The sequence below is a fragment of the Nicotiana tomentosiformis genome, chromosome 3 (assembly GCF_000390325.3).
Source record: "Nicotiana tomentosiformis chromosome 3, ASM39032v3, whole genome shotgun sequence".
Taxonomy (NCBI): Eukaryota; Viridiplantae; Streptophyta; class Magnoliopsida; order Solanales; family Solanaceae; genus Nicotiana; species Nicotiana tomentosiformis.
In genome coordinates this window covers 96,780,680-96,808,571 of record NC_090814.1, presented here as the reverse complement: position 1 = coordinate 96,808,571, position 27,892 = coordinate 96,780,680, and the positions used below count along the sequence as shown (strand labels likewise).

Below are 27,892 nucleotides of genomic sequence, written 5' to 3'. Positions count from 1 at the left end.
GTAGAAGACTTTGGTCTCCATTCTCAAGGAACATCGGAAGATTCCTTCATCTAGAGAGAGAGAGAGAGAGAGAGAGAGAGAGAGAGAGAGAGAGAAGTCAGTCGCGTTACGCGTCATCTTCTCATAAACACGCAATCGAACAGTCTTCGATCCTAAGCTTTTCAGTTTCAAGGTAAGTCACTCAGTCCTTGCACTCTCTTTCGTGATCGCCGTATTATTTTTTTTTCCTTGTGTTTTTTTAAAAGGTAGAATTTTGTGCGATCTTGTTGCTGAATTTTGTTCCTAATATACTTCAATTTCAGAGTTATATATCGGAAAAATTGATCTGCTTACCTGGAGTCTTAATTCAGCTCGCCGAAACTTGTACAAATTTGATTATTTTTCTTGCAACTCTGCTGCACTTTGAATTGCTTTTTTTTTTTCTATTAATTTATGAAGTATTTTTCATGTAGTTTTCTCTCACGATCAAAAATTTCCAATGACTATAGTCCATTACCGGGATGCTTATTTTGTTTGTTCGAGTCTCGTGGATACTTTTAATTTCTTGATTCTTTTTCGTTATTAAACTGTAGCAATAGACCAGAATTAGGTATTTATGATATCCCAGTAATCTATGGGTTTGAATATTACATGGTTCCTGCAAGGTCAATCGATAAGAAGAAAACTTATGTATCGTTGTTGAGGTCAATAATTTATGCTTCTTCTTTTGTTTTAATTTTCAGTATAACTCTGAGCCTGTTTAGCTGGAGATAGTGTAGAGGCAAGGATTTGAAGAATTTAAGCTAAGAAGTGTCGAAGGAGTGAGTTGCGGAAGATTTAATTGAAAATGAGTGACAACAATTTGTTGGATAAAGTCAGCGCCTTTGGGGAGCGCTTGAAGATTGGGGGAACGGAGGTTGGGCAAAAGATCACTGCTGGAATGAGCTCGATGAGTTTCAAGATGAAGGAGCTTTTCCAAGGCCCAAATCAGGCTGATAAGCTTGTCGAGGAAGCCACAGCTGAAACTCTGGATGAACCTGATTGGGCTATGAATCTTGAGCTTTGTGACATGATTAATCACGATAGAATCAATAGTGTTGAACTGATAAGGGGCGTAAAGAAAAGGATAATGCTGAAGAGCCCTAGGATTCAGTACTTAGGGTTGGTGTTACTTGAAACTATTGCAAAGAATTGCGAGAAGGCATTCTCAGAGATTGCAGCTGAGAGGGTTCTGGATGAGATGGTGAAGCTGATTGATGACCCTCAAACTGTTGTTAACAATCGGAACAAGGCCCTGGTGTTAATTGAAGCTTGGGGAGAATCATCGAGTGAGCTTCGCTATTTACCTGTGTATGAAGAGACTTACAAGGTATCATTACGATTTTCAGTTTCACATTCATTTCATAAATTTTAAGAAGTCAAATGTTTCAGTTGTCTCTTTGTTTTTGTTGACTTGGCATTTTAGACAAGAGCATTGTAGCAAATACATGAATGATTCAAAATGAATGATTCTTTCAGCAATGAAAGAGTAGATACGTACTTTCTGATATTCATTTCTTCACATTCCTGTGTGATATTCTTTTTGTTATTGTTTTAGAGTTTGAGATCCAGAGGGGTACGTTTTCCTGGTCGTGACCATGAAAGCCTAGCTCCGATCTTCACTCCTCCAAGAACAGTGTCAGCTTCAGAACCAGATGTTACTCTGGCACAGCAAATCCAACATGAAATTCCACGGGAGAACTTTTCAGCTGAACAGACAAAGGAGGCATTTGATGTGGCTAGAAACAGTGTAGAGCTTCTGACAACTGTTTTGTCCTCTTCACCTCAACAGGATGCTCTGCAGGTACTTCTATTTTATTCCTATCAACATGTCAATCTCAGGACCTGAAGATATTGTCTTAATACATCCTCAGGGTATCAGTGTGGACTATTATGTTGGGGAAACATTTGGGGTCTATTGTTGACTTTTGTGGTTTCGTGAAGTAAAATAGAGGAATATTTTGTGTTGTGAGGAGAAAATGCATTTTATGTCATATTAGGAAGTAGACACCATTTAAGGCTGACTACAAAGGAAAGTAGGACTGCTTTTTGAGATAGATGGAGAATCATACTATTGACTAAATCAGTCTTATATAATTGGATCACATGAGTTATTTAAGAGTTTTGAAAGAGGTTTATAAAGGTTTTGTGTTACTTCACCCATTACTTTAATGTGTGGATGCTCAGTTTTTTCTTTCATATCATATCACAGCCAAACCTTCGGTAAGTCATTCTTACACTGGTAACTCCATATTGAAGTTCACATGTGAACCAAAAATCAGATTTTCCCACATGAGTTGTCCAAGGGTTTCCATTGAAGTTTGATTTAAGATTTTTGTTCGATGCTCATATTCTTTTTTTCCTGAGAAATCCCTGAAGGCAAGTGAAGCACGATTTTGATAATCTGTGGATAGTGGGCCCGCCCCTCTATCATTCTCCAATTAAATACCAAGCTTTGTCTGCAGTATGATTCGAACCGTGATGTGCGCCTAACCCGCACATTGCTCGAATGCTCTCTTACCACTAGAGCAAGACCTTGGATGCTCATGTTCTTCCACAAAATCAAAATATCTTTTTGGTGTTATTTGTGCCAAAGTTTTTAATATTTTGAAATGTGATCCTAAAATAGTTAGAATAAACATATACTCCCTTTGTTTCAATTTATGTGAACCTATTTCCTTTTTAGTCCGTGCCAAAAAGAATGACCTCTTTCCTTATTTGGAAACAATTTACCTTTATGCAATGATTTATAGCCACACAAAATATATGTGCTTCATTCTACACCACAAGTTCAAAAGTCTCCTCTCTTTTCTTAAACTCCGTGCCCAGTCAAATGGGTTCACATAAATTGAAACGGAGGGAGTAGTTTGAGGCTAAAACTCGATCATCCTCAGGGGCTTTTGGTGTTCCTAGCCAATGAGCTCAAACTTTGCAAAATTTATTTAAGTCAAGCTCAAGATTAACTTAAAAATTCATTTAAATGTGCTTAGTTCATGTGTTACTCAAGCGTAGCATAAACATCTAATACTGGGGGTTTATTATTTCATCTTTTTGTTATGTAAAAATATCTTTCTAGCTTTGTGATTTGTGCATTTGTAAATCATGCCTTCTAGGTCTGTGTAGCCTATTTTCTATTAAGAAGTATCAAGTCTAGCTGTATTCAAGTCCAAATGAGCTGGTTGGATTTGCGAAACTAGTGGTAAAGTTGTTGCCCAGTACAAATACTTACATAGTGATGTTGTTTTATGCAAAGAATTCACTTCTTGACCAATTGTCTGAGCAACGATTTATTGATGGATTGATAGTATAAAATTAGTCTTTATAACGGATACAGAGGATTTATAGCAGATCCGAGCTCATCTGTGATTGACGTACAATTATTTGATTGAGATCAATGTGAATTAATACAGAAGAGAAAGTGAAGAAGAATATGAATGGATGATGGCGATGTATAAAGATTCTGAGTTATGTTTGGAAGGAAAAATTGAACTACTGGACAATAATGAACAAGACATCAATTTTGCTTGCTCTCATCTTTTTGTTCCAAAAACTTAAGAAGAGTCACTTATAAAAAAAGTCCCCTTAAAGAAGTGTCATCCATTTAATGAGCGGGAAAGGATTTACAGTATGTTAAAATTGTCAAGTTATTGCAGCCATGTTAGCTGGTTTTTGACATTGCATTTGAAGATTTAAGTTTAGTTTTTCAGTGCAATAGTTTCTGTTTTTACCAGCAAGTTTTGAATTTTGGTGGTCTTACGACTAGCAGCATTGAATAGCTGTTTAGGTTTCTCGTGCAATTTTTTGTAGTTGGTTTTTAGAATGCAGTTGAACACATTGTGTCCTCCACCCGGAGACCGAGTTTTGTTCTTTTCATTTAAAGCTTTTTCTTGCTATATTTGGTGCATTTAGTGTTGGAATGCTGTGATGGAATTATTGTTGCTTGTGCGTTTTGATGAGGACCACTTCTTGTTAGCGACATGCAGGTGTAGAGGAGATCAATTTAAAAAAAATTCAAGCTTTCATGTCAGGGCAGAGATTCAATTTGGGATTGGAATATATGCCCTTTCCTGGTTAATAGTGTTTGAGCTTAATCTTCTGGGTTAAAATAACTGAATATCAGAGCCCATCGGACTAATGCATTGATAGAAAGATTTATCAAGTACTCCTGCAAGCAGGAAATTTTAACATGTTATAATGGTTTGCTAGATATTGGGAGGCTTAGTGTGTACTTGCACAATGTAATTTTATAAGATGGCATCTACATGGTGTAGCATTAAATACTTTCTGATTTATCCCGAAACAAGGAAAAGAATCATCAAGTACTTTAACTGTGTCTTTTTTGTGACCTTATATGTACTTATAAGTTGTTTTATAATGAGTATTAAATGTTACTCTAAACCGTCAGGTAGTATTCCACTGCATATTACTGTAAAGGTAGTGACTGAAAAAGGCGGTGCAAGTCCTAGGTAAAGGAAAACTTCAGTATCGTGGTGCATGGTTTGTCGCCACTGTGCATGTTATAAGATTGTTTGCAAGTGTGGTTCTCATTTCTATTCGTTGGTTTCTTAGTTTCTTCCTTCACATGGCTTTCTACAAAGGACATATCTCTAGGTGCGTCATAGTACTTTGCTGGCAAGTGGTTTCACATTTTTAGCTGGTAAAGATCATAATCTTGCTGGCTTGCAATTGAAATATGGCAAGATGTAGCAAATAGTTAGTAATTAGTATATGATTCTTTTGTTTTGATAACCGTGGTGTCCGGGCCAACTTGCACGCACCTCGACTAATCCATGGGGTACTCGGTACCTCCCACCACCAGTATATGTTTTTTTTATCATTGAGGTATTATGTTCCTTTCTTATTCCCTCCGCATTAAGTTGATTGTCTGGCTTATTTTACACTCTTATGAGGGGAAGAGTTGACAATATTACTGTTTATTTGTTATGCGATTACATGGGGCTCATACGTTATTTTGGTGTTTAAGGATCAGAATAAGAAAAATGACCTTTTCTTTTTATAAGTAGGAAAAAAATGACCTTGTTGAGAAGAGTAAAATAGGCCGCGAATGACCTTAGGTGCAAAACAATTGGTGAGCCCAAGGTCGTTTTCTTATAATAGTTGTTTATCAATTGCATGAATTGGACGAATGCCAGTTTTGTTTGACAGTCTGAAGTTAGTAGCTAGCCTTCCATCACTTTGTGCCGAAATTTCTGTTAGAGTGGACTGTTGTTGATGAGCTTTTCTTAAAGTGCTCATCACGTTGTGCCAAAATTTATGTTTGACAGTCTGAAGTTCATAGCTAGCCTTCCATCACTTTGTGCCGAAATTCTGTTAGAATGGACTGTTGTTGATGTGCTTTTCTTAAAGTGCTCTAGCCTTTTTTTTTTAAATTTTAAAAAAAGTTTCTTAAAGTGCTATAGACTTGTGTGGACATTTTGAACAGCTGAATCTTTAATTAGTGATATGAGTAAACATTTAAGATTTATAGATTAATCATAGGAGCTACCCTGCAAAACAGCGAAGACACTAGTCAAATCTCTTTAAGATATATTCTCAAAGTAGGCTAGATCGTGAAGATGAATTATAGGAGCTACCCTGCAAAACGCTGCCTTCAGCTTGAGCTGCGTTGTGATCGTGAAGATGTAGTAGGCTAGATCTTTGTCAAGTAACTCAATAACGGAAATTCCTTTTTTAAACCCCTCAACGTTATTCCATATGGTCAGCGTCAGCATGTATATCTTTTCAGTGTCCAGATTTTGAAATATTTTCTGGTATATGTTTCGTTGAAGGGGCTTCTCAGAAAAGGCCACTATTTTTCTCCCCACCATTAGATGGAAAATGATTTTTGTGCCACCCATGTCACGCTGTTGCTGCATGATAGAGCAATCTCCTTACATAAATTCGCGATTGTGGATTTAGCTTTTTGAATATCGGGGTCATACTCCTCTAATTTGTTGCCTACCTCTCAAATTGTTTTCTGCAGGATGACTTGACAACTACGCTAGTACAACAGTGTCGCCAGTCCCTCAATACTGTTCAGAGAATCATCGAGACTGCTGGAGATAATGAGGCCCTCCTTTTTGAAGCCCTGAATATAAATGATGAAGTCCAAAAGGCCCTCTCGAAGTACGACGAGTTGAAGAAACCTATGGTTGTTTCATCAGAGCCAGAACCTGCCATGATTCCAGTTGCTGTGGAGCCCGATGAGTCCCCCCGTGCTGGAAAAGAAGATGCTCTGATCAGAAAACCAGCAGGCTCCCGGTCTGCAGTCCACGGAGGGAATGATGACATGATGGATGATCTTGATGAGATGATTTTTGGTAAAAAAGCGGGTGGCACATCTGAATCAGGACATGACACAAAGAAGCAGCAATCACCAAAAGATGATCTCATCTCATTTTGAATTCCTTCCCGTGCATTTGACTTAATACTGGAATCCACAGGCTTTGGTGATGTTAATATCAGGCTTGTTCAATTTCTACCAACTCTTGTGCTAATGATTGAAACCTTCATAAATGAATGTAGAAACTTCGTCGATTTGTTCTCACATATACCTGAGTTACTTAAAGTTTTAATGTTGGAACTTTTCGGATTTAACTGCTTGAAAAAGATATACCCTGCTTGTTTTTCATGGATATTGGATGATATTTGTTCTTGATCTCGTGTCAGTGCTTTGAGACATGTCAGTAGTGGCTCCATTTCAGCTGTTCTAAGTGATGCTTACGTGTCTGTGAACTTCCGTTTGAGAATTAAGATATTTATACCCTGTACTATGAGAAAATATTTAAATATATTCCTCGTTATACTTTGGATTCAAATGTACTCCACAATTTCGTGATTTGTGGTAACATATTAGATAGTATCAACACCTATTAAGGACATAAAATTAACATAAACATATCCTTCGTAATGTTCAATTAATCAATCGATGAGTCCCTAGTTGGTCTAATACAAATTTGCTTAGTAGTGTTGAATTCAATATCTTAAGTCACTCAGGTCAACATGCGGTTAAATAGTCTTTTCACACAATTCAATCTTCATCCGATCCATTATCCTGCCCCACCATTCCCTTTTTTTGGGTTACTGCCATCTCAAGAAAAATAGTACACTTTTTATTTTCAGTTTGTACATTTAATTAAGAAATGAACTTTCTTGAACTTACCTGTCACAAATTTTAGTGTTATGTCGTAGTGAATTGAATGCTAGAGCAAAATTCTTTTGTTGTATTTAGTTGAATAGGCAGAAACATGCATTAGTTAATCATGATTAAGTAAGATCAATTTGTTTACAAACACATGTTATGTACCTATTGAATGATGAAAATAAAATCTTATGGAAAAGAATTATACGGCACCCAAAGGAAATAAGATATAAAGAATTAAAAGTAAAAATAGATTTTTTAATGTAAAAAAGAAAAAGAAAAAAAAGTGAGGACAGACCACAAATCCAGTGAACCGAAATTACAAAAGAAAAAGAGGAGCGATAGGGACTTGGCAATTTACACTAGCAGATTGGTGAATGGACTAATTCTGTAATCAGTCTGCTATTTCCTATTTTTCTGGTTCCAAGTTCTAACATATATACACTTCAAGGTGTTGAGCAGTGATTCAATTATCTAAATGGCCGGAAGACATTACAGTGCTGCTTCTGGAACCTTCAAACCCAGATCTCCGGTACTACTTTTCCTCCTCGCATTTCTCGCTCTCACTCTTCTCTTCTACATCTTCTCCTCTTCTTCCCCGTCCCGCTATTCCTCCCGAAACCCTAACTCCGAGATCGATTACTCCTTTGTAGCTTCGCTCGAGAAATTTCTAACCAAATCTCCGCGATCCCCGACGGCCGGTGACGATACTGTTTCAGGAACAACGTCAGTTGAGGATGCTAAGAACCTGGACGAATCCGCTTGGAAAAATGAGAATCAAAGGCTTTATGATGAGCCGTTTTACCCTGCTTTTTCGCCTCTCAAAGTATACGTATACGAAATGCCATCGAAATTCACTTACGACTTACTCTGGTTGTTTCATAATACGTATAGAGAGACTTCGAATCTCACCTCTAATGGCAGTCCTGTTCACCGCTTGATTGAACAGGTAATTTTTTAGTGTTCTTTTTAAGTATCATTTATTCGGTTAGTTACATTTGTTTAGCCCATTATGATGAAAGTTTCAATTTTTTGTGTAGCATTCAATTGATTACTGGTTATGGGCCGACTTAATAGCAGCAGAATCAGAGAGGCTATTGAAGAATGTTGTTAGAGTACATAAGCAAGAGGAAGCTGACCTGTTCTACATTCCGTTTTTCACTACCATTAGCTTCTTCTTGATGGAGAAGCAGCAATGCAAGGCTCTTTATAGGGTGTGAGTGCATCTCTTCTATAACGTTTTTCCAATTTCTTATTGATTCTTTACTATTTCTGTTTGAACGTAGAGTTTGAGTTATATGCACAGACGGTGTAAAAAATATTTACATAAACAGAAAGGTAATTGTAGTTTATTATTTAATAAGCATTGATTGGTAACCTAGAATAAATGGTAAGTTACCTGCTATAATAAGTTAAATTGGTGTAAAAATCATATTACACTGTTATATATCTTAAATCCTGACATTCTCTTGCGCGATTTAGTAATTTTTTTTCTTGCTGAATTTTGCTTAATGTTAGATTTTCCGTGATTAGGAGTAATTTAAGCTGCACTCAGTCTGTGCAACTTTTGCTTTTGACTGAAGCACAATCCTGATTATATTTTGGGAATCAGTCTGGTCCAAATTTCTAATACTGCAATCAAAGCTACATTTTCTTTGTTAATCTTATTTCATAGGCATACTAATTCTTTATTTGATGAAGCATACTAATTCTTCTACTGCATCGAGCTCTCAGTCCCATAACCTAGTCTTAGGCGTTTACATTGTGTTCGTTATAATGCTCTGTTTGCAGACTTGGGGGAAAAGGGACAGAAAATTCTCCCGTTGGAAGGAAAACTTGTAAACTTGTCCTACAATTGGTTAATTGACTTAGTTCTGAGTGGGGAACCTAGTATCAATGTGTATTTTAAATGATTGTTCCTTCCCCTCTTCCATTTACGATGCTTGAAACTTGTACCTACACAAATTTTTTGATATAGCCTATCATGATCAAATTTAAAAGAGTAACTGCTAGTTTTCTAGTTTCACATCCTTATGGTTGAACACCTGAACAAACATCTTAAACTTTTGATACTTTTTGTCTATTTAAATAGAACTTCAGATCTGTGATAGGATTAAAGATTTTTTTATGTTAGTGGAAGATGATGCTAGACTTTGTCTAGCCGTGGCATTGTCGTAAGTCAATATTTGTTATTACTTTTCTTAATTTAGGAAGCTTTGAAATGGGTTATGGATCAACCAGCTTGGAATAGATCTGAGGGAAGAGATCACATACTTCCAGTTCATCATCCTTGGTCTTTCAAATCTGTCCGCAAGTTTATGAAGAAAGCTATTTGGTTGCTCCCAGATATGGACTCAACAGGGAACTGGTTAGTATCTTCACTGCTAATTTCTATATCGAAATTATTGTAGCTCTACATCATCTACTGTGGCTACTTTGAACTTCAGGTACAAGCCTGGGCAAGTTTATCTCGAGAAAGACCTGATACTTCCTTATGTTGCCAATGTCGATCTATGTGATGCAAAATGTTTATCTGCATCAAAGAGATCTATGCTGCTATTTTTCCGGGGGAGACTTAAAAGAAATGCTGTAAGATTCACCCTGTATTAATCAGCAAGTTATATTCAGTTTGTTTACCACTTCACATTAAGTTGATGTTACTGCTCATGTTCTAAGTTGGTTAAAGATGGAATCTTATGATGTTTTGGAAAATTTGGGGCTATCCTACGACAGTAAAATAGGTTCTAGGTTACCATGTTAACCTTTAATAATAAATATCCTGACATCTGCAGATTTCAGAATATTTGAGGACAGGGCAAGAAATGGTGGAAAAAGGACTTTCAAGCTAGTTGATGATGCAAACGTCTGTGCAATTGTGAAATCCTAGAATAACAACTTATTTATTTCCTTCCATCTTAAGAGAATATCTCGGTAGGAACTAGTTGCTAAATCGTGCTAGGAACCGGTTGCTTAATATTGCTAGGGCAGAACATGGACAGTCAATCTTGCAACACTGTTCACTCTTTTGAGATTCCCGTTATGAAATAAAGAACTGAAGTTTCTAGTGTAGTTGATGCTACCTTGTAACCTTCCAAAGTTATATATACACAGTACACGACATTCTTGATTATAAATGAATGAGACGGTGAAAGGAAATTTTTTTCCATGCTATACAGCAGGAGGATGCCGAACTATCAATTACTTTGCAGTTGTGAACCAGATTAACAACTTTTCTATTTTCCCTTGTTTTGTATACCATGATTATACTGCTAGGGTGCAGAATGTGATGCCCAACTATTGCCATGTTGTATGGAATGTTTATAACTAGATTTATTACTGCTAGGCTAAATTTTTTTTTTTTGGGGGGGGGGGGGGGGGCGGGAATTGGTTTATAAGGTTTAATTTGTTACTGTAGTAGTTTCCATAGTTACAATTAGAAGCAATGGACTCTGAATCTGCTTTTCCTTAAGCATTCCATGCGCTGTGTTTGTTGTGTTATTCAGAATGAGTATTTTTCCAGAGTGGTTAGAATTATGGTATGTTGTGGCTAATGATATCTTTCTTTTCAGGGTGGGAAGATACGTTCCAAACTTGTGGAAGAGCTCCATGGTACAGATGGAGTACTCATTGAGGAGGGGACTGCTGGAGAAGGAGGAAAAGCAGCAGCACAGAGTGGCATGCGCAAGTAAGATTTAGACTGTCTGAGTGTATCTTTAAATTCTGGAAGTGAAGTTTGTTCATCAGTTCAAACGTTAATTTGTTCTGTTATATTTATTTCCTTGGATAAACAGGAGTATATTTTGCCTAAGTCCAGCTGGTGACACCCCATCATCAGCGAGATTGTTTGATGCAATTGTCAGTGGCTGCATTCCTATCATAGTTAGCGATGAACTAGAGCTTCCTTTTGAGGGGATTCTTGATTATCGGAAGGTATTAGTTACTTTGGAACTCTTATTTCAATCTCTATCAGTCTCTTGGAGAAGTGTTAAAAAGGTGAAATGTTTTTCAAAGCAAATAAGGCTATGGTAATGGCTCTCTTTTTAGAGGAGATTTTTTATCCAGACTTTTGCGAAGCCCCTAGTACAAGGTTAACATGATGAATCCTCTTAATTGGAAACCCATAATAGGAAGTGTTCCTAGTCAACAAAAGCTGCAGTATCAGTTCAAGGCCAGTTGTAATGTTGATGGTGTAAGAGGCAGTTACGTATCTCAATCTATAGTAGTTTTTGGTTGTCTACAAGGAAGTTACATCTATCAATGTGTAGTAGTTTACTAGGGAGCGGCCCATTACTTTTCTAGCAACTACCTCTTCTTCGAGTGTTGTATGACATGGATTTCTGTATTTGAATGTAATTGTACTAAAGCTGGAATTCATCCTTCTTTTCAATCGTAATTACCACCTCTTTACCCAACAAAGTTCATCCCTTCTCGAGAGTGAGCATGGAAGGGAAGAGATGAAGAAATGAAATTGCATACTATGTATGAGGCTCTTGCTCTTGTTTATCACTTTTTCTTTGGCAGATTGCTCTGTTCGTCTCTTCTAGTGATGCTTTGCAACCAGGATGGCTTCTCTCATTTCTAAAAAGTGTTAGTGCAGCTCAAATCAAAGATATGCAAGTGAACTTAGCTAAGGTACGTAGACTTTTAGGTTGAGACTATCTCTTAGAAGTAGCATTGTCTTTCATTTCATAGAATGGCTAGAAAAATAAATGCTTTTCCTTATGAATGCAGTACGCAAGGCATTTTGTTTATTCTCATCCAGCTCAGCCGCTAGGTCCTGAAGATTTAGTCTGGAGAATGGTTCGACATTTGCTTCTCTTTGGTTTGTTGTTATTTTTGTCTTCATTATTATGAAGTACTGGTTTCCTATTTTTATTTTTATTTTTGTGACGGTTGGATTTTTTTGTGCTAACTAACTAAATTCTTTAAGGATTGGTTTCCATTCCTATCATACCACTTTTTTTTTAAAAATCTTTCTGTGGATCAAAATTCAACTTTCTTTGAGTGAATTGCAAAGAAAACACCTTATTCAGGTGAAGTAGGAGAAACACTTTGTATGATATAATCAAATGGATTTCTCTAGGCTGAAAGTCCCATAATTTTTTTGACATTCTTTTTATTCATTGCAGTCATTTACTTGTGTTAAGATTTATAGAGTTGGTCATTGTTACTGCTCATTATATTTCTTGTTGTACATTTTGATTCACTCATGATGCTTCATTGCTAATACTTATCCATGCAATAGGTTGCTTCACTAATCCCTTTCTTTTTGTGAACAGGCTATTATTTAGTATTTTCTTCTTCTTTTTTGGTTGGTTGGAGGGGGGTCTTCATCTATTTTGACTATGCCATCTGCGAGTTGCAGTATGAAAGGTAATAGAGTCCTGAATTTTGCTTTCCTTCATTTTCTGGTGATTCACCAGATGGCAGGTAAGCTGGTCAACATCAAGCTTCACACTAGAAGGTCACAGCGGGCGGTGAAAGGATCCAGAAGCGTGTGCACTTGTGAGTGCCGCCATCCCAATGTTACAAGCCCAGGTCCATTGTCTTGATTGTAGATCACAGATGTTTCTTTTTGTTTTCCTCGTATATTATTTTGCACTTCAACATTTGATGTAGTTCTAAGAGACTTAGCAATATGTGATTCTGATTTATTATTTGTGTCAAATGTTTGCCCAAAGAATATTATGATAGCTTGATTTAGAAACTCAATATCATGCAATATGTATACACTCCTTTAGTGGATTTCTGAAGAATTCTCCACTTTGTGATGGCATGGATTGCTACTTATGGAGGCCTTGAGATGTTGAGGTTTTGAATTTTTTGAGGCGTTAACTATTTTTTTAGGAGTGCGGCATATGTGTTATCTTGGGCCCGGTTCCTTTATTACCAGTAAGGAAGTGATGGTTATATTTGCTGCTATTATCATACAGATCTTTGTCTCCAATTTGGAAATATCAGGTAATGGATACAGCTAGTGGAGTCATAGGATATTGAACTGCTTAGTTAGATGTATACACATGAACGAAAAAAAAAAGTATTTTAACAGTTTACACATGTGGTGAGAGATGGATGCACATGCTTTCTTTTTAATTCCCTCAACTGTAGTGTTGGATGGTAATGGCAAAGGGGATGGGTGCAATGACTATGGTTGGCAAGGCTGCGTATGGGACGTGCGAGGCACATATGATAATAATTTGTTTATATCATGAAATCATGATAGATCGTGCTCATGTTTTTGGATGGTTGCCTTCGCATGTTGCATGAGCTGTGTCACTGGCAATTGTGTAGTTTCCTGGCAACAAGTCACCGACCTTCTTATGTTTTTAGATCCCATCATATAGATGATTTCTTCCTTCGTATAACCCCCCCCCCCCCCCCCCCCCCCCCCCAAAAAAAAAAAAAAAAAATTCTCGTCTTGCCCATCTCTTAGTGCATTCCTTTCCGCACGATAAGTAATCATTGCTTCCGCAGAGGAATCTCGGCATCAGATTTGGGACAACTTCTGAAGTGTAATGTAGCCATTCCTTTATACTATTGGAGTAATTTGCATTCCCGACACTGTCATAAGTGGCATATGTAAATGTAAAAAGGCCTTCTTTAGAGTATCATCAGTGGATTTTTGAATCTGAGGGCAAATGGTTCTAGTTCAAGGAGTGCTTATATTTTTCTTTAATTGAACACCTTAATGGTCCCCATAACTATCCCGAAAAGAATATCCAACATATTATTGGTTCACAAAACTATCATCCAGTGGGTTAACAACTATTACAGCCGAGAAAGCGACATACTAAAAGTAACGAAGCCATGACTGCATTTTGCAAGAATTGGCACATTTGCGTATAGAGATAATAGTGGTAAATAGTACTCTAGGATACGAAGAGAGCAAATTGAATGACGTTTTAAGTGGGTAAAGAGTTGTTGCCAGCCAACGTTCCCGCGTCGAACAATTTATATATTTATGTATAAAAAAATAGCATAAAAATTGGGCCAGCCCACCATAGTCAAAGTATTATAGGGAGAGGTAGACAAAACGGTGATCGTGAAGTCCTCATATGCTCCGCTAATTACGCGTTTACCATCATCTCGGCCATGTTGTGTGGCACTTTTGCAATTAGTGTACAACTTTAGGTGCTTTCTTTTAGGGGATTTGCTTCACTATTGATTAGAGTTGACTCTTTTCCCAAATAGGACCATTATTCTCAATTAGGAGTTAGGACATTATCAAATCCAATTGCATTTGCTTTAAATAAATCTTTGGTATAATAATAAATCTTCAAATTGTATTTTGTGTATTTTGATATCTTTTTATAGGATTAAAATCGTTTGCAATTCATTCTATTGAACACATTGTCAGGTAAAAGTAAAGATTTTATGGTTTTAATTGAATTAATAAGTGTCTAATCAATAGGGAATACTTGGTCGTTAGTAATAATCCAATTTGCTTTTACCACTTTTTACTACATGTCAAAGGCCCTTTTTATTTCGCCCTTTTGGTGTAGATCCTTTTTACTTTTTGAAAATCCTAGTCAGCACTAGATATAAGAATAACTTCCATCTTGCCGATAATATCTGATTTGCCCTTTTCCGACACCCCGCACCACGTTTGAGAAAATAAATCAAAATAGACGAAATTTTGCGTCTTCGTCCTAGCCTACACAATATTTAAAAAGGGAAGAAAAAGGACAAAAACACGCCATTACAGAACATCTTGTAGTAAGACACAGTGAAACTTTTCTCTGTAAATTTTCCAAATCTTCTACTTATTCCTATTTATTATTTAAAGCTATAAACAGAGATTGAAGTGAAAAGAGAGCAATAAAAGCTTTAATTGAAAGTAGAGAACCGGCATTCGACTACAAGTTCCTTTAATTTACTTCCAGAGCTATTTAATTCTTCCATTTCAAGCTAAAGTGTACGAAATCCCATTCTTAGTTTCTGATAGAGCTTCAGGCTTTGTGAAGACAGTTGCATAACACATTACTCATTTTGAAAATCTTTCAGATTTAGCATTGGATTGTAAAGATCCACAGACTCTCAATTTGGTAGTAACCAAATTGGTTTTGCTGCAGCGATTCAGTTCTCTTGTAATTTTCAATTCTCAAAATGATGGCTTAGCATTTCTTAAAAAGGTACAACCTGCTTTCCCTATAAGTCTTATAAAGGTCCTTACATTTTAGTAGTGACCAATGAATTAAGTGGTTTTTGTTATTTATTTATGTACTTTAGTTGCTAATTGTTATTTACATCTGGATTTTGGTAATCTATGAAAATATTATTCTGGATCTGATCATCTTGATCTCATTAATCTGATTATGAGACGTGATTGTGCTAGTTTTCTAGCTTTTTGAGTACAATTGAGTTGAAGTTTGACTTCAGTTGAACTTCATGTAAAATTTGTGCATCTTTCTTATAAGTTGCATGCTTATATGGTTCTTATTCAAGCCAAGTATGTGAAAAGGAAAAAATGAGAAGCTAAGATTTGGAATCTCAATCTACCAATTCTTCAAGACTTAAAAGCTCTGTCTTTGGTAGTTATTTCTCATCATTAGCATACTATATTTTCTCAAGAATGCTTAGTAAATTATGATATCAAGATGTCTACATCTGAGTATTTGGTTGTTTCCCCCTGATTGGAAGGATAACGATAGAGCATGTTGATAATGATATTTATCTATGAATTTGGAACTTGAACCAGGTTAATGTTTTCTTTCTTCAGGATCTGGCTTTAAATCCTAATTAGTCTTTGGAAATGGCATCAAAATCATTCAAAGCTAGTAGATCATCTGTGTCAAATTCCTCGGATTTGCCTGATTCGCAGCACGGCAAACCTCCACTTCCTCCACATGTGTCTTTCCAGCGGCGGACTTCCTCAGGCCGATATGTAAACTACTCAAGAGATGATCTTGATAGTGAACTTAGCAGCAGTGACTATATGAACTATATGGTACATCTCCCTCCGACTCCTGACAATCAGCCCATGGATTCTATTTCTCAGAAGGTTGAAGAGCAGTATGTATCAAGTTCACTGTTCACGGGTGGTTTTAATTCTGTTACACGTGCTCATCTCATGGACAAGGTGATTGAATCAGAGGCAAATCATCCCCAAATGGCGGGTGCAAAAGGTTCGTCATGTGCTATCCCAGGATGTGATGCTAAAGTGATGAGTGATGAAAGGGGCATTGATATCGTTCCCTGTGAATGTGATTTCAAGATATGCAGAGACTGTTACCTGGATGCTGTCAAAACTGGTGATGGTATATGTCCGGGGTGTAAGGAGCAATATAAAGTCACTGATTGGGACGAAGCGAATGGAAATGATCGGCCACTTCCTCTGCCTGCGCCAGCTGGGATGTCAAAGATGGAGAGAAGGTTGTCAATTATGAAATCAACTAAGTCGGCATTGATTAGGAGCCATACTGCAGATTTTGATCACAACCGTTGGCTGTTTGAAACAAGGGGCACATATGGGTATGGAAACGCTATATGGCCAAAAGAAGGTGGATTTGCAAATGGAAAAGATGATGATATTGTTGAGCCTACTGAACTGATGAACAAACCATGGAGGCCACTTACGCGCAAATTGAAAATTCCTGCTGCAATCCTAAGTCCTTACAGGTAAGACGTTATTTCCGGTTTTACTTTTCAGAGTCCTTCTCTGCGTTGTTTTAGGATTGATACTAATAGCTGTACGCTCTACTTAATCACCCTTTTTGGGGGTCTGAAAAATAACTAACTGCCTGCTTGCTCTTCTGCTTTTGCTTCATTTGTCCCTGACACGTAATTTTTCCATTGATTTCAGCTACCTTTTAATCGATCGATTAATTTCTAAGTTCTCCATTAAATTTTAATGCATGCATTTTTCTCGTATTACTACCGGTTGTTTCTTTTGCTTCGGTTATCTTTTTATCTTGATGTTGTTACTGCTTCTTTTCCATGGCTTCTCGTTAATGTATTTCTTTTCAACAATGTTGTAACTATGCTTTTCCTTAGCTGAGGGTCTATCGGAAATAATCTCTCTACCTTCATAAGGTAAGGGTGAGGTCTGCGTACACGCTATCCTCCCCACCCCAGACCCCACTTGTAAGATTACACTAGGTTTGTTGTTGTTGTTGTTGCATTTTTCTCCTAACACATGCTATGTGTATTTCACAACTGGGTTAGTCTTGCATGACACATAGCTGGTAAATTTGCAAATCTTTTCCTTTATTCGGTTGCTACTACTTGAACCATTCAGGGGTGCAGATATCAAATGTTTTATCTTTTAATGAACTTTTACTTTCCAAGGAAAAAGATCACTGCTATCTTTATAATGTTTTAGTTGTTATAAGATATAAAAAGAAAAGAAAAATCTGAATGTGTTTCTTATTCTCCTCACCTGAATACTGCTATCACTATTGTTCTAGTGTTTACTGTGAAATGCCTTCTCTTTGATAATCCAAAGGACCCTAGTCAATAAACTGGACGGAAAGAAAAAGTGGTTCATTGCTTTGTCTAGCGTTTATCTCATGCAATGACAATCTACAGGTTCCAGATATTTTGAGCTGATATATACTTTCTTTTCCTATGTTTCAGACTTTTGATTGCTGTTCGGTTTGTTGTACTTGGGCTTTTCTTAACATGGAGAGTGCAACATCCCAACAATGATGCAATTTGGTTGTGGGGGATGTCCGTGGTTTGTGAAATATGGTTTGCTTTCTCATGGATTCTTGACCAATTGCCCAAGCTTTGCCCTATCAACCGTGCGACTGATCTTGGCGTCTTGAAAGACAAATTTGAGTCACCTAGCCCTAACAATCCTACTGGGAGATCTGATCTCCCTGGCATTGATATGTTTGTCTCTACCGCTGATCCAGAGAAGGAACCTCCTCTTGTGACTGCGAATACTATATTGTCCATTCTAGCTGCAGATTATCCTGTGGAAAAGCTTGCTTGCTATGTTTCTGATGATGGAGGGGCTCTTTTGACTTTTGAGGCAATGGCAGAAGCTGCAAGTTTTGCTAATTTATGGGTACCATTTTGTCGTAAACATAACATTGAACCTAGAAATCCAGACAGTTACTTCAGTTTAAAGAAGGATCCATATAAAAACAAGGTAAAGCAAGACTTTGTTAAGGATCGTAGGCGGGCAAAGCGTGAGTATGATGAGTTTAAGGTCCGTATCAATGGCTTGCCAGAGTCCATTCGCCGTAGGTCTGACGCTTATCATGCAAGGGAAGAAATTAAGGCCATGAAGCAACAGAGGCAGAAGACTGAGGATGAACCTGTAGAGAATATAAAGATCCCAAAAGCTACGTGGATGGCAGATGGAACCCATTGGCCTGGGACATGGTTGAATTCTGGACCTGAGCATTCCAAGGGTGATCATGCTGGAATAATACAAGTAAAATTCTCTTAACTCTCTACTCTGAATTCTTTGGAATTCCACCTACAATCACGTTTACAAATTGATAGGTTTATGTAAGCTATTAATATGACCATGTTTCAAATATGCAGGTGATGTTGAAACCTCCAAGTGATGATCCACTGCATGGTAACAGTGAGGATGGGGTTATGGACCTGACTGATGTTGATATCCGTCTTCCCATGCTTGTTTATGTTTCTCGTGAAAAGCGCCCTGGATATGATCACAACAAGAAAGCAGGCGCTATGAATGCCCTGGTTCGAGCGTCCGCGATCATGTCCAATGGTGCATTTATTCTTAACCTTGATTGTGACCATTACATTTACAACTCCCAGGCTATCAGGGAAGGTATGTGTTTCATGATGGATAGGGGAGGGGATCGTCTTTGCTATGTTCAGTTCCCACAGAGGTTTGAGGGCATTGATCCGTCTGATAGGTATGCCAATCGCAATACCGTATTTTTTGATGGTAACATGAGGGCCCTTGATGGGCTACAAGGTCCAATGTATGTGGGAACTGGATGTCTCTTTCGAAGGGTAGCCCTCTATGGTTTTGACCCTCCTCGCTCCAAGGAGCACCAATCCGGTTGCTGTAGCTGCTGCTTTGGTCGCAGAAGAAAGCATGTTAATACACCAGAAGAGCATCGGGCCTTGCGACTAGGTGATTCGGACGATGAAGAAATGAACCTCTCACTGGCTCCTAAGGCTTTTGGGAACTCAGCAGTCCTTATTGATTCAATCCCGGTGGCGGAGTTCCAAGGTCGTCCTTTGGCAGATCATCCAGCTGTGAAGAATGGACGGCCGCCTGGTGCTTTGACAATTCCTCGGGAGCATCTTGATGCATCAACTGTTGCAGAGGCCATCAGTGTCATCTCCTGCTGGTACGAGGAAAAGACAGAGTGGGGACAACGTGTCGGATGGATTTATGGTTCAGTTACTGAAGATGTTGTCACAGGATACAGGATGCACAACAGGGGTTGGAAGTCAGTTTATTGTGTTACCAAACGTGATGCATTCCGAGGGACAGCCCCTATTAATCTCACTGATAGGCTCCATCAGGTCCTTCGATGGGCTACTGGTTCAGTTGAAATCTTCTTCTCCCGAAACAATGCCCTTCTGGCCAGCTCAAAAATGAAATTCTTACAGAAAATTGCTTACCTCAATTGTGGAATCTACCCCTTCACATCAATCTTCTTAATTGTCTACTGCTTCCTACCAGCACTGTCCCTGTTCTCCGGTCAGTTCATTGTCCAAACACTCAATGTCACCTTCCTTGTGTACCTCCTGACTATTACAGTCACCCTCTGCATGCTTGCGGTGCTCGAGGTCAAGTGGTCAGGCATCGAGTTGGAGGAGTTGTGGAGGAACGAGCAGTTCTGGCTGATTGGAGGGACAAGTGCTCACTTAGCTGCTGTGCTTCAGGGGCTCCTGAAAGTTGTTGCTGGCATAGAAATTTCTTTCACCTTGACGTCAAAATCAGCTGGTGATGACGAAGACGATGAATTTGCTGATCTCTATATGGTTAAGTGGACATCCCTCATGATCCCACCCATTACAATCATGATGGTAAACTTGATAGCAATAGCAGTTGGTTTTAGCAGGACAATATACAGTGTTATACCACAGTGGAGCCGTTTATTAGGGGGTGTATTCTTCAGTTTTTGGGTTTTGGCACATCTCTATCCCTTCGCAAAAGGGCTTATGGGCAGAAGAGGCAGGACACCAACCATTGTCTTTGTATGGTCAGGACTTATTGCTATCACCATTTCCCTTCTTTGGGTAGCAATTAATCCTCCAGCTGGCACTACGCAAATTGGAGGATCATTCCAGTTCCCATGATCATCTTATCTTTCGGAAGTTTAAGCAGCCCTGATATCGTGGCAAAAAGTGCTGGTATGTTTGACTCGTTGCATATCAATTGGAGTTGTATTTTTTTTTCATCTCACCAATGAAATTGGTGTCATACAAGCTGCTCAACTATTTTTAGCATAGTGGAAGCAGAACTAAGCAAGTTTAGTTGAGTTGGACTTGGATAGAAAATATTCAGCATTTTTTGTATCATCTTGGACCGGAATTATTCATTTAATTGTTTGGTTTACAACACCATTGATGTTAAGGAATTGCAATATGCATTTTTGTCATTGAACTGTCCCTCTTCACTTCTTTCTTCTGTTAATCATGGAAATTTTGAATATCTGGCATCTGGTTTTGTGAAGCTGATTTAGACTGGAGTAAATTGACTCTAGAGTTCCAAAGTAAGATTAAAAAGCTTTTAAATTTTTCTCTAAATCTTGAGATCTTTCTTCATCTTTTTCTTCTTTTTTTCTTCTTTATTCCTGTTTGAGAACTTGAATCATGTGATATTGGTTAATTCTCTTGTTAGTCAGAGGATTTTATATGGTAGAAGTAACCTAAATTCTTCAATTTCCTCAAATACCCAGAAATTCTCAATTCATCAGTTAAAGTTAAAGTGTTGTCTTTTCCTTTAAATTGTTCAAAAATAACTTAATTATATATAGTTATTTTGTCTAAAAAATTTAACCATCTTCTTCTACTGCCTCTTTCATTTATCTTTTTGATGAAATTTAACTATAGCTTCACAATCTGTTCTAACTAATATTTCTATTATATATATATATATATATATATATATATTGTGTGTGTATAACTAAGGGCCCGTTTGGCCATAAAAAAATTCACTTTTTTCCGAAATTTGTTCACTTTTTTCCGAAATAAGTGTTTGGCCATAAAATTTTCCATTTTCACTTGAAAATGAATTTCGAAATTTTTCAAAAATTTGAAAAACTCTAAAAAAAGTATTTTTCAAAATTTTCACTTCAGATTATTCACAAAAATTCAAAAACAGCTCAAAATATATGTCCAAACAGAACTCTAATTTTCAAATGCTCCATCCGTTCACTTTTACTTGGCACATTTTGACTTTTCACGCCCCTTAAGAAATAATAAATGAAGTGCATAATTTACCATGATACCCATAATAATTGATGCATATTTTATTGAATTTGAGAAAATGATTTGAAATGAAAAAATTGTCTTCTCTTGATATGTGTAAAGTGATAAGTAAAAATCAAAATCTATTTTTAGTATACATGTCAAGTAAAAGTGAAAGGAGGGAGTACCATTTTTACTTGAAAGAAGATTTCACTTTTTTTCTGAATTTTATAATTCTTATGTCCAAACGACCACTAAAACGTCCCACGACCAAAAAGATTTTCATTCATGCAGGCGGAATGAAGTACAGTTGTTGAGCAGCAAATTTGCATGTTTTAGCTAACTTCCCATCTAAATAGTAGAACACCTAATATTTGTATTATCCAATAAAAATAAGATCATCAAATGATCCTCCTTAAAGAATCAAAAGTCATCAATTCATTGATACACCATAAACCAAACATGGCCAACAATCCTAAGACCTTGTTTTTCTTACTCATAATGGTGATTTCTTCAGTTTCTGCCACAAACACTACCTCAAAAACCATAGATATTTTACAAGCCATTGATGAAATGAGAAAAGCCAATTACTTCACTTTTGTCATGCTCATTAACATGGCCCCTCCTGACTTCTTTCAAGGAAACATCACTTTCTTGATGCCAAAAGACAAGACACTCTCCCAAACCTTAATCTCACAAAATGATGTTGCAGATTTCTTGCTCCAACATTCTATCCCTTCCCCTTTACTTCTCGAACACCTCGAACATTTTCCTACAGGTTCTATTATACCAACTTCAAAACCTGACATTGTACTTAAGGTGAACAATTCTGGTAGACAACATTTCTTTCTCAACAATGCTCGAATAGTTAGTCCCAATATATGTACTGGAAATGGCTCTATCATTTGCCATGGCATTGATCAAGTCCTGGAATCTACCACCTTCTCATCTGATCATCATAACTCTACATTTTTACCCGTTCCGTCCCATTGTCCCAATGTCACAACCCCACCGTTTGTGGTGGCAGCTCCTCCTCCTGTCATGTCACTGCCGCCATCAGCAGAGCCAGTAAGGAGTGGAAGTTTTAATAATCCGACCCCATCGTGGACCCCACTGATGAAATCTGGTGCTCAGTCGATACTGCAGCTAAGGGATGCAGTGGTAGCTGGGCTGCTGTTGCTGCTGTTGGTGTGATGTAGTTCATCTGTTTGATTCGAATCTACTAACTAAAATCAAGAATGTGATTAAAGATTGTGTACATGGGGGGCAGATGTGGTTGTGACTTATAGCTAATAGTATTTGATTTCTTGTCTATGAGATTTGTTTGTTTAAAGATTCAAACAGATTATTGTTATGTGATCAGTTTTAGTTCATGAAACTATAGAATGATTTGAAGTTACTTACTTGCAAAATATAGGATTAATCAATTTTATGGTACTAATATAATTGATTGAATTTCATTTAGACAGATATGGATTTGCTTTGACTAAGGTAGATTATGGGAAATAGAAGGAATTTCATTCCTACCATATTTACAAGCTGAAAACAACCCTCCATTTAAAATGTTCAAGAAAAGATGTAGAATGGAACTCGAAAATAAGTGAGCGACTATTGGTACTAGCTTTTTAAATTTTTGCCAAGTTCATATTTTTTACATGAGGTAAGGAGCAATATGATATTAGCTTAAAAAAATAAGTGCGCAATAACAAATTAACTAATGTGATATTTGTGAAATTAACAAAATTAGTAAGGACTAACTATGAATTTAAGAGCCTTCGCTCCATATGATCGAACTTCCATAAAATCTTGTAACTGCAAGATGCTCCTCTTTTAAGAAGCAGAGTCCGGAACCAAAATGTGATTTTTTTAAACTCAAAGAACCAAAATATGTGAAAAACAAATTGGTGACCATAATATATATAACGTCCTTTTATAAGGCGCTATACCTTAACGGCCGTTTGCCCAGTTAAGTATAGCGCCCTTATTTAAGGTGTTATATTTGAACGCAAACATGCAGAGAGATAAGAACCAAGATGATGTTGTGGTATTTTGTGCCCTAATGTAGTGCTCATATTTGTAATGTAGTGCCCTTTTAGTGTAGTAAAATGTAATGCCATTTAACTTAGTACCTTTGTAGTTATTTAAATTAATCATTTAAGTACATGTTAAACCCAAAAATATCTCAAAAAAACCGATAGTTCAAACACAATCTCTCTCCAAACATATAAGATAATAAAATAACATATAAAATTATAATATATTTTAATATTAAGAGCTATACTTAACGTTCTCTGCCCGTTTGCGTTCAAATATAACGCCTTAAATAAGGGCGCTATACTTAACTGGGCAAACGGCCGTTAAGGTATAGCGCCTTATAAAGGGCGTATATATATATATATATATATATATATATATATATTATGGTCACTAATTTCTTTTTCTCACACATTTTGATTCTTTGAGTCCAAAAAAATCACATTTTGGTTCCGGACTCTCTTTTAAGCTTTTCGTACTCCCTAAAATGTCACGTAGCAGATCTGGACCACAATCTATAGGTTCCACATCCTAGTAACTTTTATTCTGATCCCGTATATATTAAAAATTATTAAATAATCATAAATATGTTTGTGTGAATTCAATTATTATTATTATTATTATATATGATGTCCATATAAGAACTAATAAACATCAACTCTTAGCTAGATCCGCCTCACTCACTTAATAATAACCAACAATACACATTGATGAAACCAACACAACAACGACTGCCTGCTCAAACCAATTACAGTACACCTTTCAAAGTACCACCACTAGAATTATTGAATTCTTCTTTATGACATGACGAACGAGAAGAAATTAACCCCAAAATTGTCAATTCTAGCTTTTGATAAAATATGGCATTCGACTACTTAATAACATGTCGGATCGGTGGAGGTGCGAATTCCACCAATATCTAGTCTTTCTTCTTCCCTATTTATCCTGTGAAATAAAAGGAAGATGATAAAACGAGATGTACTTTTTTTCTCTCTCTATCGTTCCATTCTATGTGTGTGATTTTGTTTATATTGTCGGTCTCAAAATCGAATAAAGGAGGAGGATTACGATAATCTGACAGTGAGGAAAAAAACTTGTCTGATTCAAAATGAATCCTCATAATACTTCTTTTTTGGGATTTAGGTATATTTATTTGCATCGTTTTACTCATTCAATTATGTACTATACGGAAATAGAATATTAATGGTCATATGTTATTTTCATAATGAAAGGACATTCCGTTACACAAAGCATCCTGTGTTCATGCAGGTTTGGAAAAATGATGGCTCCCCGGGTGTTATGTAGGCAGTCTACCCTTATGCAAATATCAATACTGTTTTCATAATGGTAGAGTCAAATTTCAAAAAGAAAAAAAAACGTAAGACTTTAATTTATGAATACTAGATCACGTATGTCTAATTCGAGATGAGCATTTCATCTAACAATAAGGTAAAATTTTAATGTATTACTACTATATGGGTTCAGATTCCCTCGACCGCGAAAAACAATTGTGCAAAATAAGTAGAAACAACAAGAACGACATACTGTAATTTTATAAGTGTGATATGGAGAAAGTAGGGTACCCTCGGCTCAAGAAAAATATTTTCAAAATAGGTTTGAAAAATACAAGAATAATAAATTACGATAAAAATACTAAAGAAAAGAAAAGAATTGACAGTAAAATAGTAAATATAACAAATAAGCAAAAAAAAAAAGTAAAACGAAAAAAATGAAAGATAGAAGAACTGCTCTCCTAGAAAATTAATTCTCATTATCATTGTAGGTGACATTGAAAATGAGAGATGAACTTTGGGGTATCACATCTTGCAGCAACAATAAAAGTCCCACGTGCCAGCAATAACACAAGAGCCATCATTAAAGGATCTCTTTATGCAAAATGCCAAACACTCGTCGTTATAAAATGATGTCGTGCACTCATCATAGCAAAGTGAACTCACTTGTTTTCGATCTGTTCATTTAAGAATTTGAAAAAAAATCAATAATCTTTTTTTATAACTATTTCTAAATGCAATAAACCAGTATGAAATGTAAAAAAGGAGCAAGATAAATGGAAAAAGTGTTACCAAGATTCCTTGCAATAGCCAAACCAATGATAGCTAGAAATACAATGAGAATACATGAGTAGGAGGATCTGCACCAAGCCATTGGAGCTTATGATTTGTATTTGCTTTGTTATGGTCGATATATAAAGCTAATGACTTAGGCTTTGGCAAGTATTTATAATCCTGTTGTGACAAATTTCAAAAGGAAAATATATAGGGAATCCATCTTTTATGGGAAAATCATTATTACAGCATTAAATTTATTAATGCAAGTAATGAGTTTCCAAAATAGCGGAGGTCTCCAAATTATTACGAGGACCCGAGGGCCTTTTTTCTTGGGAGTTTTCTTATGTACAGTGATACCTCTCTATAATAGCATCCTCATATAACAACCATTCATTATAAAAGTCAAGCTTTTTTCGAAACCGATTATTATGTTGTGTTATAATATATGTCCTCTATAACAACGCTTCACTATAGCACCTAAAAAATATCGGAACAAACGAGGATGTTATAGAGATGTTTGACTATATACTATAATAGACACTTATTTACCTATTTTCTTTAAGTTTTGTAATTTTCAATAAGTATCTAGATTTTTCTTATAAATTGTATATATTCTCCCCTTAAAAGGCTCCCACCCCATTATTAGTGCCTTCAATAAAGGGATTCAATTAAATTCTTTCCTTTTTTCCCTCTTCTCTCCTCTCTCCTCCTCCCTCCCCCTATTCCCTAATTTCTTCGGTTTGTTTGCCTAACACAGTGTGTGACAAATGGTCCATTCGAAGTTAAAAAGACACATGATTCTCGAGCATACATACATACAATTTCAAATTTTAAGATTTTGTGATTTGTGTGGATTAAATATTCTTGCAAGTGATTGAGAATAGATTTTGGAGTTTATATCTCAATTTTGAGAAAAATTGGTTAAGTATAGATGTAACGACTCGACCGGTCGTTTTGAGCTCTAGCGTGTCGTTCGGCGGTTTGAGGCCTTGAGTAGCTTCACTTCAGGTCTTATGACTTGTACGTGTGGTCAGAATCGAATTTCGGGATATTTCGAGTTGATTCGGGAAGGATATTCTAAATTTAGAAGCTTTAAGTTGGAAGAATTGACTAAGGTTTGAATATATAGTAAACGACTTCGGAATCAGGATTTAAAGGTTCCAATAGGTTTGCATGATAATTTCAGACTTGGACGTATGTTCGGGTCGAGTATCGGGTGACCCAGAATATTTCGGCACTTATCACGAAAAGTTAGTATTTTGAAGGTTTAATAATTCCTAAGTTTGGGTTGGAATGGATTTTTATGTTATCGATGTCCGTTTGGGATTCTGAGCCTAGGAATAGTTTCGTATGGTGATTCTGATCTTATGAGCATGTCCGGACGTTGATTTGAAGGTCCGTAGGTCATTTCGGCGTCAATTGGCGAAAGTTGGAAATTTGGATATTTTGAGAAGTTTGACCGGGAGTGGACTTTTTATATCGGGGTCAGATTTCGAAAGTTGGAATAGGTCCGTAATGTCAATTATGACTTGTGTGCAAAATTTGAGGTCAATCGGACGTGATTTGATAGGTTTCGACGTCGATTGTAAAAGTTTGAAGTTTCAAAGTTCATTAAGTTCGAATTGGAGGGTGATTCGTATTTTTAGCGTTGTTTGATGTGATTTAAAGGCTCGACTAAGTTCGTATAATATTTTAGAACTTGTTGGTATGTTTGGTTGGGGTTTCGGGGGTCTCGGGTTCGTTTTGGATGCTTAACGGATTGATTTTTGAACTGAGGGAATGTTGGGATTTTTCTGGTTGCTGGTGTAATCACACATGCGGAAAAAGGGCCACAGGTGCAACGTCGCAAAAGCGGCCAGGAAAACGCAGAAGCGGCTCGCGCAGGTGCACATATGGACAGCAGGAGCGGCTCTCGCAGGTGCGCATATGGACCGTAGAAGCGGCTCTCGCAGGTGCGACCTTCTAGGCCGCAGAAGCGGAAATCAAGACCGGCAGAACCCTTTAAGTTTGAGGGTTCGATATTTTCACCCATTTTTCGAATTTTGGATCTCGGGTTGGGCGACTTTTGAGAGAAATTTTACCATACAACCCGGGATAAGTGTTCTTGACTCCCTTATAATTATATTTCATGAATTAATCTTCATTTTTGGTGTATGATTATCGAATCTTCAAGGGAAATCGAAGAAAATTTCTATAATTTTACAAAAATGAATTTTCTAGTTTTGAATTCCGATTCAGAGTCGGATTTGAGTGAAATTAGTATGGTTGAACTCGT

General features: G+C 36.9%; 4 protein-coding genes across 6 annotated transcripts; all 4 read left to right on the top strand.

The window, feature by feature from the left end:
- LOC104102661 (TOM1-like protein 1) lies at positions 1–6,615 on the top strand. Its single transcript, XM_009610438.4, has 4 exons — positions 1–172; positions 723–1,348; positions 1,577–1,822; positions 6,002–6,615. The coding sequence occupies exons 2-4, from the start codon at positions 827–829 to the stop codon at positions 6,419–6,421; spliced, it is 1,188 nt and encodes a 395-aa protein (XP_009608733.1). The 5' UTR covers positions 1–172; positions 723–826; the 3' UTR covers positions 6,422–6,615.
- Positions 6,616–7,458: 843 nt separating this feature from the next.
- LOC104102660 (probable arabinosyltransferase ARAD1) lies at positions 7,459–12,930 on the top strand. 3 transcript variants are annotated; one of them, XM_009610437.4, is made up of 9 exons: positions 7,459–8,108; positions 8,200–8,373; positions 9,370–9,527; positions 9,607–9,748; positions 10,729–10,844; positions 10,951–11,089; positions 11,681–11,791; positions 11,891–11,959; positions 12,439–12,930. In XM_009610437.4, the coding sequence occupies exons 1-9, from the start codon at positions 7,638–7,640 to the stop codon at positions 12,448–12,450; spliced, it is 1,392 nt and encodes a 463-aa protein (XP_009608732.1). In that variant the 5' UTR covers positions 7,459–7,637; the 3' UTR covers positions 12,451–12,930. The 3 variants fall into 3 exon arrangements, with proteins under 3 accessions (XP_009608732.1, XP_009608731.1, XP_070053405.1); XM_009610436.4 differs by having other exon boundaries at positions 11,891–11,981; positions 12,583–12,751; XM_070197304.1 differs by having other exon boundaries at positions 7,460–8,108; positions 12,583–12,930.
- A 1,951-nt stretch (positions 12,931–14,881) lies between these two features.
- On the top strand, positions 14,882–20,703 carry LOC104102662 (cellulose synthase-like protein D3). Its single transcript, XM_009610440.4, has 5 exons — positions 14,882–15,074; positions 15,164–15,291; positions 15,879–16,777; positions 17,735–18,542; positions 18,656–20,703. The coding sequence occupies exons 3-5, from the start codon at positions 15,912–15,914 to the stop codon at positions 20,399–20,401; spliced, it is 3,420 nt and encodes a 1,139-aa protein (XP_009608735.1). The 5' UTR covers positions 14,882–15,074; positions 15,164–15,291; positions 15,879–15,911; the 3' UTR covers positions 20,402–20,703.
- A 1,273-nt stretch (positions 20,704–21,976) lies between these two features.
- Positions 21,977–22,708, top strand: LOC104102663 (FAS1 domain-containing protein SELMODRAFT_448915). Its single transcript, XM_009610441.4, has one exon. It carries the CDS (start codon positions 21,977–21,979, stop codon positions 22,706–22,708), a length of 732 nt encoding a protein of 243 aa, XP_009608736.2.
- The last annotated feature ends 5,184 nt before the right edge of the window (positions 22,709–27,892 follow it).